The 17,881-nt window shown below is 39.5% G+C and overlaps 1 protein-coding gene across 5 annotated transcripts in view; it reads left to right on the forward strand.

The window, feature by feature from the left end:
* The first annotated feature begins 508 nt into the window (after positions 1-508).
* The window catches only part of LOC122774388 (plectin-like), a 109,247-nt gene continuing 91,874 nt past the window's right edge, over positions 509-17,881 (forward strand). For 4 of the 5 annotated variants that reach the window (XM_044033582.1, XM_044033594.1, XM_044033583.1 and 1 more), the window contains exons 1-2: positions 509-885; positions 3,460-3,656. In XM_044033582.1, the coding sequence (XP_043889517.1) occupies positions 3,467-3,656 (190 nt within the window). In that variant the 5' untranslated portion in view covers positions 509-885; positions 3,460-3,466. Of the gene's footprint in view, positions 886-3,459; positions 3,657-10,965; positions 11,205-17,881 lie in introns of those variants that run through there. The other variant, XM_044033590.1, reaches the window with a different exon arrangement.

The following is a 17,881-nucleotide window of genomic DNA, read 5'->3' on the forward strand; positions in this document are numbered from 1 at the left end:
CTTCTGCTGACTCCTCTTCAAACATGTGACAACAAGGAAATGTAGACGTATTGTGTAAAAAAAAATAGAATAAATTGTTAATAAGAGAGCTACGTTAATACAGTTTGTATAGTTATTATTGTTTATTGTTTTTTCCCATTTCAAATGAGTTGCTGCCATGGGATTCAAGGTAGACAGGTGTACCTAATAAAGTGACAGGTGTGATAATTATGTAATTGAACACCTTGAGTCGCATCACTTGTATTTAATTGTAGTCTAATTATTATTATTATTATTGTTATGGTTATTATTTTGCAGTTCCTCTGCGGTCACCTGCAGACACAACAACCTGAGACAGCCAGGATAACTAATCGAACGCGATAAGTGAGTCATGCAGCTTTTCACCGCAGCACCAGACCCGGCTGATGGAGCCAGGCTGTTAATTGCTTTCGATCGGTACAGCAATTCCACAGCAGCGGCAGCGGCAGCAGCAGCAGCAGCAACACCGCGGCGTGGAGAAGCCATTAACGGTTGCCCAAGTCGCCCCTCTGCGGTCATGGAGGCTAGAAGCGGGAAGTCACAGCTACCTCCGGGACGTTAGGGTACGTTTGAATTGAGAAGTGTCGCCATGCAGGAAGGGACGCTGGACGGGAAGGAGCGAGCGAACCGACAGCTTCTCAGATGACTGCGGATTCCTCTCGGCGGGACGTCTCCTCTCCACACAGACCTGCCTCCTGTCACAGGACAAGGAGTGGCTCTGTGGACATTATTACCGCCACGCACGTGCAATGCTCTGTCACTCAACTGCACACACGACTGTATTTGTTGTTTGACAACCTGGAAGACGCAGATGCATTTATGGCTGTTTGACCGGGGCTTTTACGCACTGATCCCAGCAGCACTGAGGTAAGACAATGCATAATGATCATTTTACTGTGTGAACTATACTAGAAAGACTGGTATGTTGGCCTAGTGTTCACAGAACTTCATCATGAGTCATCTTTGTGTTGCTAGATGCTTTTGAAATTGACAAAACATGCATGCATGGGATCTAATTGCACTATTGGATCAAAAAAAAAATGCAATTTCTCACTGTAATCACTCCTGTGACAAAATATACACATTTCTCACATTTCTATGCTTGGATAGTACATAGAATCACTTTAATAATTCATTTGTGTTGTAGGGTGTGTTTGGGATCAGCCAGTAGTTTGTGCTGAAGGTGTTTAATTGCTCTACTGCACGTGAATGAATGTGCCCAGTTGGAGAATAGCAGACGTTAATGACACTGTATGTGTCCTATTACAAGTTGTAAATAAAATCCATATACAGTATATCCACACACATTTATGCATTCCCTTGCATAGGTGTATGTTTGTGTGCATGTTTAATTTACATTGCTTGGTTTTGTGTAATTTTCACAAAAGACACACTTTATACAGAATTATCTTGTTACCTTTTTCATGTTCTATGTTTAAGTTTGACATCGGAGAGCACTTAATGAAGTTGTTACTTGAATATAAAGATAAAAATGACATCCGTCACTTTTACTTTATTAGATTTACAGTATTAGCCAGCTAGTAGACGTGTCTTTATAGCAGTACTGGCCATTAATTTTTTTCTCTAGCATCACTTTGTGGTCTGGTCTCTAATGCATCATAACCATAGCTTAGACTGATGGGATTTGTTTTTTTATCCAAGCAGCTGAAAAAAATTCTCATCCCCATAAGGACATAACAAAACACACAGTACCTGGATTAAGTGACATGACATCAGTGAATGTACCTTAATTCATCATTGACACAAGTTACACTTACATTAGGTTGGAGCCTTTCCAGCTCTTCAAAACAGAAACAAAATAATTGATTAAAACAGCTCTGATTAAATGATGTACTGCCCATTTGCATTTGTATGCCATTACCTGTTGTGCGATCGCATCATGATCCAAATGCTCTCCAGACTGGCCAAAAATATTTGCGTGTGCAGGATGATAACCTCACAGCAGGATTGAACTCTGAACCCTGGTCAGCTGTGTGAAATGGTAGTTACATTATCTACCGTAACTGCGTCCTTGAACAGATGTTTATCTCATGTCGTGGGTGTGTTTATTATTTAATTCTCCTGAAGTATTTGCGTTGACAAAAAGTGTGTGTCATGACGCAAAATAGCATGACACGTTACTGTTAGTTATTGCATGGTGAACTGCCGTGTGTTAACTAAGCACAGGTTTCTCAGTGGAGGCTGTGTTTTCATTAAACTACAAACCACAGCCAGGGTGTGCACTATGTACTGTATTGGGCTTTGTCTCCACACCTGTTTTTTCACACCTCTAAGAGTTATGCAAATATTAGAGATGGTATTGTTTCAGTCTAAAATATTCATTTAACTATTTTTGAAACTTTTTTTTCCAAATATTAATGGGAAATAGAAGGGTGTGATGTCATGTGTTGTGCTTTTTCACTGTGATAAAGGTTATATTTCATCTGCTTTGTCACTTTAGACATGATGATGCAAGTGGAGTGATTTGCACCTGTGCAAAATAATTACACTACTCTTCGGGTTATCATAATATAATATGCTATTTGTCGTATCACATTCACATGTATTATGCAGAGAGAACATAAAAACGTCCTTGATGCCTTTTAGCAATGTCCACACTTCCACTTTGCATGAGCACTGTTATCATTGTGTGTCCCTGTAGGCGTCTCCACACGCCACCAATCATATCTCACAAAGTACACTGTGTGTCTGAGCTCTGCATTTTGCATATTATGGCCCCTCTCTCTCTCTCTAACATCAAGTCCACTATTGCTTTAAGTTTTTTATCTTTCCATACATATCAATTGGCAGATAAACCTGTGAAGAGTGAGGTCAGACAGCACACAGACACTACAGCTGAGTGTTGGCCGTGCTGTCACTAACACACTAGTGTCTCTTCCACACTGTGGTTCTTTGCAGTTGGATTAATGAGTCAGTAGTTTAATGATTTACATGGCATGAGGCTGGAGAATTTAAAGTTGTTGAATGTGTGCTTATAGTCTTGGATAATGTTGGTAAAGTTGATCGTTCACAGCTTTTTTTACACAAACACAAGCTTTTTGGCTTTGAGAATGTATGCCATTTCACATGATATACGCATATATATATATATATATGTATGTGTGTATATATATATATATATATATATATATGTATATGTATGTGTATATGTATGTGTATATATATATATATATACAGTATATATATATATATATATATATATATATATATATACACACACATATATATACACATATATATGTATACGTATATGTATATATATGTATACGTATACGTATATGTATATAGATATATGGATCAATGTTACTGTTCCACTTGGGTTGAGGTTGTTACAGTGTTGAATGTGTGGTTTTTATGATGTCTGCAGTCCTAATGGGTTTTTATCAGTCTCAAAACACTGCCCTCCAAATCCTGCAACAGGTAGGTGATGGCGACCTGTAAAGACAGACGACGGGATCGAGCCCCGCAGGAGGAGAACTGTGATGAGAGGAGCAGCGTCCCCTGTCCTGGTGACACCCTGCCATGGAACCTGTCCAAACACCAGAGGGTTAAACGATCTAAATCTGCCTCAGGAGAGGTCCTGGATCCAGCTGAGAGGGCTGTAATTCGCATTGCAGGTAGGATGAATATACAAGCATTATTTTTTTGTAACAAGTTCATACAATGCTGAGTGCTCTTATTAGCTCCACATGACTCTCAGTGTTTCTCAGTATAATGGTGTTTACATGTCTTGTTACCCTGTGACAATCCTGCACTGCGCACAGGAAGTGAGGTGGCTGCAAACAGGTTGGAGTAGGACTGAAAAAAGATAATAATTGCCCACAGAAAGCTTCAGAAGTAAATTCTACTGTTCCAAACCATCAGTTTGACAGGATAAATGCTTTTCTCGCCCCCACCCTTCCCTGCGCTGCCAGTGTATACACACAAACGCTCCCTCCGTCAGGTCGGAAAGCTTTTTCAGATGAAGGATGCAGCATGCAAATGATGTTACATCCTGCCCCCCTGTCCAAATGAGGTGGAATAATAACATCATCACATTGAAAAGTTTTAAATAGCAACTATAAATTCTTACATGGTAAATGTGTGCCAAGTATCTTCTTTGTGTGTTAGTGAAAAGGGCTGACAACAGGATTTCTGTGTGGTGAGAGATACAGTTAACCTTGCAAGTGTCACTGTGGGTGACACACATGTGTCTGTACACTAATGGAAGGTTATTGTTTTCCCTCATCTCGCCAACTGAGCAGGATACGCGCTTTCAGAAAACAATAGAAGCCGTATTCAAAGTGTGAGGTGTGGTTCCTTTAGCTTGAACAATGGACTGTGCTGTAGGGAAGCTGGAAGAACATTATTTATTTACAATATGGCTTGGCAGTGCCATAGTGTGATGTGCTAATTGCATACGGCAGATACATTTCCACAGTACATGGCCAGGGTAAGGCCTCATGTAAAATCACTTAGGAATGAATCCTAACATCCAACTAAACATGACGATGTGTATTTAAAATACTAGACATTTGATATCTTTTTGTTGGCATCAGTCTTTATGTAGTATCAATGCTGTTGACTCATGTCTGTGTAATGCAGTGAATGCATTCCATTTCTTTGCAGCACAGAATTAAAATGCACAATAAGGGCACATCCATGTCGTATGCTTATTTTCTGAGTGCTAATTTCAGCACACAGTGTTTGATCAAGTTTATTTTGCAACCTGGATTCTGCTCGGTGGAGGGGAAGTCAGGATAACTTTAGCACCTACAATGGGCCTGTGTACACATCCTCTATTTCTCTTCCTCTGTCCATCAGAAGGCCAGATCAGGCTGTGTCAGCAACCATGGGTGAGGCTGAGCTTTTGTTGTTGTCTCTGCTGACTGACTCACTGGCTGACTCTATATAGATGAGCATGTCCGAGAAGGGTACACAGAGGGCGAGCTCTCAAGCTGTGTCCAGGAGAAGACTGTCTCTCTCCATGGGAGGACAGAGTCTTTCCAACTTTGATACCAATGTTGTTCCAGAACTGTAGAAGCCGCATCTTCAGCTTAACGTCTTCAACTAAACTCAAGCAAGTCCCATTGCCTATATATAAACACTCTTGAAGTTGATCTGGTCAGCCCTTTATTTAGTATTATTAGATAGCCTTTCACCTAAAAAATAAAAACTACAACCACATTTCCACCTGCATTTATCTTCTGAATCATTGTAGGTGACTGCTTCCATTCACTTAGATCCCTGAGTTTGTTAGGAATCAACATTTAGCAGTGTGGATGCTGTTCTAATGCCTTGGCTGGGAGAAAGGGCGCTGAAATATTAGAATGAGAGTCGAGTAAGACCTGGTGTTATGTGAGGACTTTAAGTGAAATACTTGGATCTTATTACCTAGCAGTTGTTAGTAGGATGTGGACTATCAGAAGTAATATAAGAACCCCTGGAATCATCCCAACCAGAAGTATAATCATGATAAAAGTTGTTTCTTGAGAGACATTTAGGCTACATAGACGGTGTGTGTGTGTTCACAAACCAATGAGTGAATGAGCTGGAAGTTCTCCAGTTGCTGTAAGACTGACAATGCAGAGAGACATACCACCCTGTGTCTGTGGGGTCAATGCAGGAGAGGTCCAAAGTCATCTTTGATCCTGCTTAAAAATGTAAAGCATCCTTAATGCTTTCGGCAGCATAACCCTGCCCTCATGTGGTCGACTACTGACCTTCACTTCAGGAATCTCTCAATGCCATGCTGAATGAGCTGAATAGACAAATAGATGGACTAGGGCTGGGTGTTGAACTTGAATACTTTTTGTGGTACGGATAGAACTCCCACTGCATCACCTAATATTCAAAAAAGGTGTTGTTATTTGGAATCAAATTTCAATATTTAAGGAGTTAATCCCATCAGTGACGTTAAGCAAATAATATTTATTTATTTATGTAATATACTAGACATTTTTGCAAAATGACTAATGCTTTGATGCAAATTTCATTTTAGAATATTTTTAGAATATAATGCCTGGTAGTTTTGGCCTGTTGATCTCACGCACTGATGAGAACCTCTTTAAAGAAATGTCATGTGTACATTAAAAATGCTGGGATTGTGCGTGAAATCACAATAGCTTATTAAATGACCTCTAACCACAGATCAAGCTCCTTAATCAAACACAGCTCACATCAAACAGCACTAACCAATTTGCCCAACAGGGGGCACTTTTTTATTTAAGTGGCTGCAATGCAGAAAGTGTTCACTCTGGAGAGTCAGCACAGACTCTGGAAAAATGTGTCTCATTTCCCACACCCTTCTCAAATAACATTGACTACATAGTGTGGTCCTTGTGTGACGGCGCTCCACCTTATTTCATCAGACAGAACATTTTTAATTCCACATGTGGCATTTATGCCCTTCTCTGTTACACAGTGCACAGGGTGAGACAAATGAACCCACACTGTTGCTCTGATGTTCTGCAAATGAGTGTGGGCAGATCCAAACAAGCTGTAGCAGAGTAACCAGCCACTACTCTGCATCACACATGCTTATGTTGTGGAAAACCAGAAGAGGGAGCCAGGTTTTTATGTGTGTTTTGAGTCTTGTCTCTCGCTCATGGTTTTACTGCAATTACTGCAACATTACACTGTGTTTGCAATACACTGCAACACCCACCAGTGAGTCTGCCCTTGTCTTTCTAAGATGATGATAAAGTGAACTGAGGGCTTCACTTATGGATGGACACATGTTTCATCATCAAAATGATATTTGTGGTTGTGAATGTGATTAGGTTTAGGCAGAGTGAGTAACATGTGGTTGGATTTAGGTACAAAGAGCATCTGGTTAGGGCTAAAATTAAAAGATAACGTTTTTTTCCTGAAAAACACAACATGTCACAGGGTTAAAACAGGGTTAAAACTTTGTCTAGTTTGCGGCTTGGTGGATATCTCACTCTGTTAGTTATGACTACCACAGATCCTTCACCTCCAAGTGTATATTTTACATGAGAATAATGAAATGAAAATTACATGAAATGTAGATATGACTTTTTTTCTTGAACAGAATTTAATTTACTGATTCATTTTCTGTTTTAATAATGTTTTTCGTCATTGTTTTATAACGTTTATCATTGCCTGTCTGCCCTGAATTAGTTTTATAATTTTACTTTTTGTCATTGTAATCCTCAGTCAGTTTCCCTGAATAAAAAGCAATTATTTAATAATTCAATTATAAAAATGGATGAACAAATGTAAATGTATTTGATAGTTTGCAGAAAAGTAAAAGAGCAAGGTGTTCTGGGAGACCGTAGGTGTTCTGGGTAGGCTGTGCATGACGGCTGACAGAGACATGCTGCCTGCTTTTATGTGAACCATGTGTCCACATTACATTCTTTAACCTGTGCTTTAGATGAGGGGTTCCTGAACTTTGTGCCTCTGTTGCAGTGCTATTGATAATAGTTTGTCTGCTAACAGTAAGACAACACAGAGTGATTTGTTTCAAATAAATCATTTTGGGTCGAAGTGCATGTTTGGTGGACAAACAAGGAAAACAATTGTTGCTACTGATGGAATAACTTCCGCAATCAACGGGGTGAAGATGTTTGCCGTCTTCCACAGCCAGACTATCAGTCTAGCTGTTGGCTAGTATTAAATTCCTGCCTAGGTGTGTGCGTCTCACATGGTTTCGTTTGTTTCCACATCAGCAATGACTTGTGCTTCAATAATTCCCTTTGTAGATACATACACAAGATGCACTCTTTCTCAGAACAATGTGGTGAGAAAAACTTATTGATGTCAAATGCATCATCACCTGTCTTGTGAGTTGGCCACATTGGAATGCAATAAATGTGCTAGTGTTGCTATTTTTGCACCTTTTTATAGTTAATATGAATAATAAAATCTTTTAATGCTTCTTCCACTATACCTTTTTTGTGTCCGATACCACGAATCAGGAGTATCTACCAGTACCTATTAGTCTGATACAGTCATTTCAGATCATTTATGAACTATGAACGACATAATTCTCCAACTGTGTAGCAAATATTGTTCTCCCAAAAAGAAGAATTAAACAGCCCAAACATGAATGAGCTAAAATGCTTTTGCTGATTTTGTTTGTCCATATAGTGAAGCATCCGATCTATAGGATTTTTGGATTGTATCAGATTTTATATTTTTATCTGATATCCAAGCCAGTGATCGGACCAATACTGATCCCTATCCCTAAAAAAAATAAAAATTTAAACATTACAGTTAGGAGGTATAATTTTGGCATACATCATTATAATTAATGGTGTAATCCTTATGATAATAATGGCAAAACTTTCTTGAACCTGTTTGGTATGAATCTTATATTTTAAGTCTGTATGGAAGAGGATGTCTTTAATTTCCAAGCGTTGTTTGTCGTGTTTGCAGTCATCCACTGGGAGCAGCCAAAGTATCATATGAAGTGCAAATGCAATACACAAACACTATTTTTACTTGAGATGAGAGTGCACATACACCCGCACATGGAAACTTTGTGTGCCAACTACACACACACACACATGCATTTCACAGTTTTTTTATCCTGTCTGTCCTCAGCTTCTATGTGACGCACACTGACCATATGATCACGTGCCTTAATGCCAACCATGGTTGTTCAGCTGTCTGGGAGTGGACAGAGGCCCGGAATGATCCAGCATGTGCCCAGCGAGAAATGAAAGTGCCTTCTAATTGTCATCACTATGCGTGAGATCTGGTGTCATAGAGTGGTAATTGTGGCTAATGTGCTAAACTTGTAGTCTGAAACATCTCGACCAGTTTCCACTTAGGAGCAATACAACACTGAGGTTGCATTACTGTTTAACTGGGAAACACTTGTACTCTGTTCTCCCTTCACTCTCTCTCCCAGAGTGAACTTGTTCTCTTCTATTCTATTCTTCTGCTGCACCTCACCCTGTACTGTTTTACTGTTGACTCTTAAATGCTGCCTCTGGAGGAGGAAGGGTTATCCGTGTACTGTTTGTTCTCTGGGCTTTTAAAACTTATTTTGCTAGTTGCACAATCTAGTATATTGGCCTTTCGACAGACCCTTGTCTGCACTGTTTTATATCGTCCATATATATATATATATATATATATATCTATCTATATATATCGTGTGTATTTCTAGATTATTTCTTCTATGGTGAAAATCTTGAATAAAATAGATGTTGTTATGAAGGCGAATTTAAATTATCCACGATAAGGGACACAAGTGAATCAGACTGACCACGTTGAGAGAGTAAATAATGTTGAGAACAACAAAGGCAGTGGCTCAGTGGCTGGCCACGATTTGTCCTTGTTTGTCCTTGTCGCGGTGTCCAAACAGGAACTGAGAACTGGACCACACGTAAGACCTGGAGCACAGGAAAAAAAGGTGTAACTGGTAGATCCACAACAAAAACCTGACTTTAACTGCGTAAGTCACAAGAATAGGCCCAGACATATATCACATCAGTTAGCGCAACAGTGGAGTGGATAAGTAGAGTTGTGGAGATGTTTAGGGGGGACTTCAGGATATAGGTCAAAACAGAAAGAAAAACACAGGGAAAGGGAGGAGAAACCTGCCATGATAGTTATTATGGTTGTGGGGAAGATATAATATGAGGTATGACTTTTTTTTTTTTTCTGTTTCTGAACTTTGCTCAAGTAGAGTAGTAAAATATCCTGTTAGAGTGAGTGTAAAGATTAGACACCCTTCTGTAGCAGCACCAGCAGAAGGTTTGGAGTGGACTTATCTTGTTTCCTCTCAGGAAAGACTCCTGGCAGGTCCCTGTTATTATGCCATAACTGATTTACACACATCAGCATGTAAATATTACAGGTTTAATGAGACATGGCATCATAAAGCTCCTTTATTCAATCCCTGTCTAGTTGACTTGATTTATAGACAACAGTGTGCACTTTCCTTTGGCAAAATAATATTATTGTTTTGCTCACTCAGATATTAACCATTACCCCTTGTGGGAATCTGTATCATGTATTGGCACAGAATAACAGATTATGTCTTATCATGCGTAGTAGACAAGTTACTATTTTTGTTACTATAATTTATTTCGGTGAGGCCTGTCATCATTTGGGGGAATTTTGAATAGTCAGTGGCTCCACTAACAGCTGATGTTCTTGTGGGATGTCAAGGTCATATCTACACTGCACTTTATTGCTCGGAAGGAATCAACTTTCCTCTGTGATTGGATGAAAACCGGACAGCTCGCAGCTGGAGTGCCTTTCTGCAACACATCTTCTTTGTGATGACATTACGTCCTAGAGCAACTGGCTGCTTCCTTTTCAAATGTGATGGGATTGCAGTAACGTATGAAGCTTCAATCTTTTTTGAAATATCAGCGATCTAGTGTTTGAAGAGTTGTAAAAGTTCGGCAGAAACGTGATTTAGTGGAGGAAGGGTACAAAAAAAGGGGGAAAACCTTTTGATTGATGAAATGTATATGTATGTCGTAGGGTTGTTGCACCAGCAACCCCTGCAACCCTCCTGTGGAGGATAAAGCAGTAGAAGATGGTTGATTGCATTACTTTTGGACACTTGCTGCTTGTTTTGTTTAAGAAAAGAAGTAATTATAGAGCCTTGTACCATTTATATCAACACATTTTATACAGTAGTAATGTGGTATGATGTTGATATAACAGACATAATGTCATTTGTGTGACGATAAGAAGAGCAAACCATGTGAGTCGAATTCAGCTTAATGTTTCCAGACTCATGCTCATGCTGCTGCACTGCTCTTCTTGGGGAAAGCAGCACACAGTGAGTGTGTATGCCTGCTGCCTCAGTCTGTGTATCTTTAAGAGGAGGGGCCTGACCTTTTTTATCAGGTTTTTTGAAGGCAATGAGAGGATATGTTAGAGAGGAGGGAGGAACGGGAGTGCAGAGGGGAGGGGGTGTGGCGCACGGCTGTGGAATGAAGTTGGGAGCTGTGGAGGTTTTACACACAGCTGAGAGAGAGAAAGAGACAGAGCAGACATAGGACAGCACACAGGCTACCTCACACTGAGAGGAAAGAGCTGACCTAGAGGGAAACTAGGAAGAGGAGGAGGAAGAGAAAAAGAAGAGGGTGAAAGAGCCGGCATGGCCATGTACGAGCCCGCCTACCTGCCTCCGAACGCAGAGGAACAAGACTTCATTCAAGCATATGAAAACGTCCGAGAGAAGTATAAAGGTGGGCTCACATCATAGAGATGACAGTTATACGACTGCACGTGCTGATGGATGTGTGTTTTTGTTTTTCCCATTTATTGACACTGCACAGGTGCAGACATGTGACTGTTTGCACATGCACCTTGCTGTTTCTTTCATCACACTGGCTGCTGGGTGTGTGTGCCCGAGTGTGCTGAGAGAGAGAGTGCGTTTATTGGTTGGAAAGAGCGACGGCCATGCACACTGCATCTCTTGACTGCTGAGTGTGTTATTGATTGGCGCACATGTGTGCCGTCACTCCTCCATGCTGCCTGTGTGTGTGTGTGTATGTGTGGGTCCAGTGGATTTACAGGAGGGCTTTCCTTTGATATGTGACCACAGCAACAAACCCATTGCTGCTGACCTCTGAACGTAGTGAGACTGGTGTGTGGGTCAAATCTGAGCGCTGCACTGATTGTTATCCAGTATCAACAGAGAACATGAACAGGTGCTGCTCAGCAACTGAGGATTTCTTTAATACTGTGCAGTGAGTTCATGCTTTCCCTCTTAAATGATCATCCCGTTTGATCCCTTCATCCCTTCTTCTCCTCAAGTGTGCAGCCCAGCATGCCTTATTTGGATTATCTTGCATAGTTTTCCTCTTTTTTTGGAAATGTCCATGTGGTGTGGGAATTAACTGAAAAAGTCAAGGATGAAGATCCAATCAATGTATCTCACACACTTTTTTTCAGGCCACTTTTCAATTTTAAAATGCAAGCCGTATCATAACTGACTTTGTCCTTGATATCCTTTTTTACCTGGGTAAATAAAGGATATCTGTTGTTTCACTTTCTCTGTCAAGATGTCAGCTCAGCGGCATCCTCTGACAGGGTTTTCGTTCAAAGCTCATTCCTATACGCATCTGACATGTTGATAATCTTTCTCTTGTCCTTCCACTACTGTTGTTCTGCTCCAACAGAACATCAGGAAGAGGGAGAGTTCCTCCATAAATATTGCCCCAGTTTTCTTTTCCTTTTTTTCTCAATTGTTTTTTTCTGTCTTCTTGAGAGATCGTAGCTAATTGGCTCATGTTGAATCAGCACATTTGCAGGTTTTTCGCTGTTGGTGGCTCCGTTTGTGTAGATGTCTCATTTTTAAAGCTGTACACCTGTAAACTGTAGATAGATTAATCTTTTGGCATACACTGTCCCCAAAAACCCCCTGCATTTACTGGGTCAAGGTCTTACTTGCAAAATATATTCTAATCTCAATGAGACCTCCCCGTATAAATAAATGTATTAAATAAATAACACTTGTACAATTAATGCCAACAAAGTGAGCTGTTGCCAAATACATTGGCTGTACCAATAGGTTCTTGAGGCCTTTTCATTGTATATAAGTGGATTGTAACTGGAGCTAAGCACTGTTATCAGGTTAAACAGGATCTGTTTAAAGGGGTTCTGGCATCGATACTGTGGAAAGAGAGAAAGACTAAATGGAAAGTGAGATTCCGACATGTTTTTAAAAGAATTGTGAAGATGCCTGAAAAGGATAGAAGGGCAACAACTGGTCTTAACAATAGTGGTGTCGCATGTAATTCCATAATAGCACATGGTACATGGTTCTTTGCGTGGGTTTGTCGGGTCTCTGTGCTTTTAGTGTCGTTTCTTAACCAGGAGGTTAACGGGAAGCAGGAGCCAGCTTTGTGGCAGGTGTTTATTTTCCAGACGTTCCTCCGTGTTCCTGCCTCATCTGTGCTGCTCTGAGATTCTGCTCTCCTTATTAAGGCACGCTGATGACACAGCCAATGAGTGAGCTGTCTGACTTTGATACACCCATTTCACTACAACCGTTAAAAAAAATACCCGAGGACATAATGGACTGATTAATCTATACCTGCAGGTACCAAGGTATTCAGCAGCATCAATGTCTGTGTTGCTACATACTCATCTTTACTCTTGGGAAGTATCAGCACTCTGTCCTACATAGCTGTCCTTGCCTATTTTGTCCACATACTGAACTGTTTTTTTGTATTTCCCCCCTCTAAGAGTTCTGAAGGAATACATGTCTTTAAAAGAAGAAAATATTGCATCAAAATTACCGTAATTTGAATGGTAACAACAACATTTTGATATTATATAAAACCTTTTGTGGATGCTAGAAAGATGGCTAATGGTATCATTACTGTACTGCCATAAAAGGAATAATTTGCCTACTGTATGTTATCACTGACACCTTCTAGATATTTAATAACCGTTCATTTATAGACCTTTTCTTATCTCAGGTAGCACTTTCAGTCGGTTGTAAATTGTCAGGAAAGCTCCCTTCAGTGTTTTGCATTTTCTTTCAGTTTCACACATTTAACCGAATGGGTTTAAACTGTGATAACCAGTCAGTCTTCTCTCTCAATGATGACTCATTGCTTGCTCTGAATTATAAGAGGCTGAATGGTGAAGACCTGTCCTCCTTCTAAAGCAATTTGTGCAGTAACAGCTGATGCCGATGTTGCTGGGTGACCTCAACAGGGGATTGCCCGGTTCATGTCAGATGGACTGCTGATGGGTGGGCAACCATGGCTGGAATCCACTTTTTGCCCCAGAGTGTCCTGTAAGGCCCCGTTCCTATGCCTCACAAGGCTTCAAATAACCCCTAAATATAGCTATGGCCATGTTCAGTCTGCCAATTAAGCAGTTATTTTTAGCATACTTGATTGTCGTTTAAGGGTCATTTTCATTCTAGCTTCTCATTGACTGAACAAAATTAAACATTTGTGAATCATTTGGGAGACTCTTTGATTTGGAAGGCTTCAATTGTCACAGTTAGCTCAATGTGCATAGCAGAGCTATCTTTATGAATGACTATGACTATGAATTCCTTCTATTTCCAGTGCGTTTTTTTTGTTTTAGGTAATAGGTGTTATGAATGAACAAAGTGTGAACTGTGTCTTTATGTGTCACATGCTGGTTATAAAAAGGTACGCATGAGAGCTGAAGTCATATATTTCAAACCCTGTTGAGTGTGACTGGTCAGACACTTGTGCTGATGCCAGTGATGTATTTTTATTTCCTGTCATGCTGCTTAGCTCTAACTGTCATGATCAGTTAGAGCTAAGTTAGCTTCCTGAGCTGTAAAGGATGTCACATCTTTATTCTCCAGCAGCCACAGAATGACAAGGGTTAACAAAGTGACCAGTAAAAAGAATAGGTACTCAAGTGGCCTTGAGAAAAGCACTTGACCTACAACAAATAGATGTGAATGTAGTCTTTGTTGTAATTGTATGAATTCAGGAAATTCTACTTACTACTTTCAAAAAGAGATATTATTTATCATGTCTAGTGTCATGTTTACTGCATAGGCTAACACAAGTATGCTTTGTCTCTGCACTTCTGCCTTGTCATAATAAATAAATTGTACATACTACTTAGCTGCATGATATATCAAAAAACTCTTTGTCATCTAAATATAAATATGCACGATATACGTATATGTTGCAAATGACCACTTTAATGCCATTCATATTGTCATTTGCGTATTCTGGGATTCCTGCCTTGTGCCCCCACTGTGTTCAGCTGAAATCACAAGCAGTGGAATATTAATTTAAATCTTAAACATTTCTTATATTAAACATAATTATTTTCATCACATAGAAGAGAACTTGATTCTTTGGTGGGTTTGAATCCGTGTTACCTGTCATTGAATGTCACTGTTAGACACTGTTATTTCAGTCAGTGTTATTTGAACAGAGCCTGAGAGCCTAAACCAGCAGGCTGTGTTCAGTGGAACTGTGCTAACATGACATCAACATGCTAACAGTAACCTTTGAAATGTAACATACTTAAATACCCAGTGTGTTACATTTAGAAAGATATGTTGGCAGAAATTGAATGTAGGCCACTGCTGCCCATACGTATGTTTGTATGTACAATTCTTACACTGACCTTTACGGTTTGACACGGTGACTGGCTAAATTTAGCGTGATAGCATTTGCTAAATTACTGCTAAACATGGTGACTATGGCAATTGTCATTAGTTTTACTAGTATTTGACCATGAAGAAAGTACTTTACAAGTTAAAATGTTGTTCTGGGGTTATTGAAGTTGTTCCAATCCTTCTTTAGTTATTCAGATCTGACTCATAGATCAAATTAGAGTCCTACACTGCTAATAAGGGAGTGAGATATGTCACCTGCTGCAAACAATATAGCTTTACAAAATGTACCTTATAAAGGCTAGAATGAATGAAACCCGTATGGTTAGTTTTCCATCCCCACTCTCCCTCTGGCCACTGTTAGTGTAAATACAAAGTGCTGAATTCATATTGAGGTCAGCTGTGGACAGATGTCAGTGCCAGGTGAGACGGTCATGGAAAGTGGACCGTTGAAAAACCTGCAGGTTTAGTGTGTGTGTGGAGGTGCAAACCAAAAAGGAGAATATCTGTAGCAAAATGTTTCTGTTGATCCATTTCCATTAAACACAAAACTAAAATAAAGCAACACATTCAACTCTCACTGGGTTTTTTTTCTCTGTGGAACATTTGTAGCCAATAGTCTGTGTTACTAGAATAGACTTATGTTTTCAGTTTTGTTTTCTTTTTGTCATTTCTTGTTTTTTCATGTGTGTCAGCATCCTGTTGCCTGGGATAAAACAGCAGTGACACATAGCTCATCAGCTCAGGTCAAAGGTTACTTTGGGGCAGGGCTTTATAAACCTAACTGTGTAAGAAGTATAAGGTACAGTATATGGAGAGCGACAGAAAGAGAATCTCTTCAGTGATTTTTGTCAGATCTGTCAGCCCTCCTGTCAAACACTTAATAATTTTGCAGAACAGAAGCTGCTGTCATTTAAAGGCTAACCAGAGATTCATGAAAGAAATGAAATAATATACAGTGAGGTGCACACTAATGGCAATTGATACTAAAACATGCCAGTAAAACCCTACTACCAAGGTATATTTTTATTTTACTTATATCTGTATGGTGGTTGTTTGTTTGTAAACACTATTATGGAAAACCGTAATATGTGATATGGGCCGAGTAAGAACCGGTGCAGATCTGCATGAGGGTGCAGATCCAGGGGTTGGTATATCCATGAGGCTTGGTTGAATTTAAGTGGACTAGTTCAAAGCTGAGTTAACACAAATGATTTCTAAATGAGGAAATGTGTCCAAGAGTAATTTGGGACTTTGTTTTTTAACTGACTGGTTTAGTCATTAATTCGGCTAATCCCGGTTTCATGCAGTGCTGGCCACATTTTCGTAGTTTAGGCAGTGACCCCAGTGGGAATATTAACATTCCACCCACCTACTTAATTGCTGGGATTTTGGAATGCAGCGCAATTGCTTAAAAAGGAATTTCTGGGGTGAGACAAACTCTACTGGAAGAGAAAAAGAAGGCTAGTACTTGAGACTAAAACATGTCTCTTGACCTTTTGTATATTTTGAGTCATCTGGCTTAATACTGGCTGAATTACTTCTCAAAATGTCTGATCATTCATCTATTCAGTTAAAAGAAGGTAGACAGCTGAATAATGGCATCTTACCTCATTTACTTAGTGACAGCTCTCATGTACTGTATAAAGGAAACAACAGTGTTAGAAATCTTTGACTGCTGCCTTTTTACACAAAGTGAGTGCTGTGCTGTTGAAGCATTTAGAGTTTCCTCTCTGATTTTTACAAGGACTGAAACACATGGCTTTGTGTCTCGGGTGGAAAGAAATGTGTGGAAAACACATTTGTGCAAAAAATAGCGAGGTTCTAACACCTGGTTTGTTTCTGACAAAACACTCTGTGGTTTTGTGCAGTGCAGGCCTGGGATGCTTTATTAGACTCAGTAATAGTCTGGGGATTGTAGCTTCAAGGCTCCAATAAGCTATGAAAACATTTACAGGGCAAACAAACACACATGCTACCGCTACTGCAAAATATTCCTGTAGCTAAAACACAGAAGAGACAATAACCCCATGTGAATGAAAACTATATTTTTTAGGCAAACAATAGACTTAATGGATTTTTCTTAAAAATAGATCCATTCATTTACCCATTTTTTTTTCAGTAATCTGGTTTCACAGAAAGTAGATTCACACCAAACATGAATGAATCAAAAAAGACTTCACTCCCTTAATAATATTTTATCTTGAGTAAAAGTTTACAATTTCCAATTAGTGTGGCGCATAGTCTCCTCTTTTCTCCTCTTTTCCAGAACAAGCCAGGGGTGAGAAGAGGGCAGATATTTGCAGGTGATGTTCATCTGCGTCGCTTGTGTAACTAATGCAGATAAACACTATTATCTTGCAACCAATTGTGTGACGTGATGCAAAATATTTGCTTAGCACTTCATCTGAGGGCACCTTTACAGCACTCTGAGATTATTCAAATTTTACAAATAAAACTCATTTTGGAAAAAACTGTTTTTCGAAATGTAAATATTGAAAAATTTGCCTTTTTGCCAATATCCGATATGCCACTATATCAGGGGTGCTTGGGCCTTAACCTCTTCTGTAGTGAAATCAACATAATATTTAATAATATTTATATTCATACTCATGTCGCAGCAGATGCAGATATACATTTTCTTAATTGAATAAATGTGAAAAAACAAAACAAAACTAAAAATAGTTGTAGAGGGTGCCAGCATTGAAGGAGTTGCAAATGCCTATTTAGCCTACAGTTGTAGTCAGTAGTGATATTGGTAGGTCTTTGCCGATATCTGATAATACATTTTAA

Source organism: Solea senegalensis, linkage group LG9 (assembly GCF_019176455.1).
Source record: "Solea senegalensis isolate Sse05_10M linkage group LG9, IFAPA_SoseM_1, whole genome shotgun sequence".
Classification (NCBI taxonomy): Eukaryota; Metazoa; Chordata; class Actinopteri; order Pleuronectiformes; family Soleidae; genus Solea; species Solea senegalensis.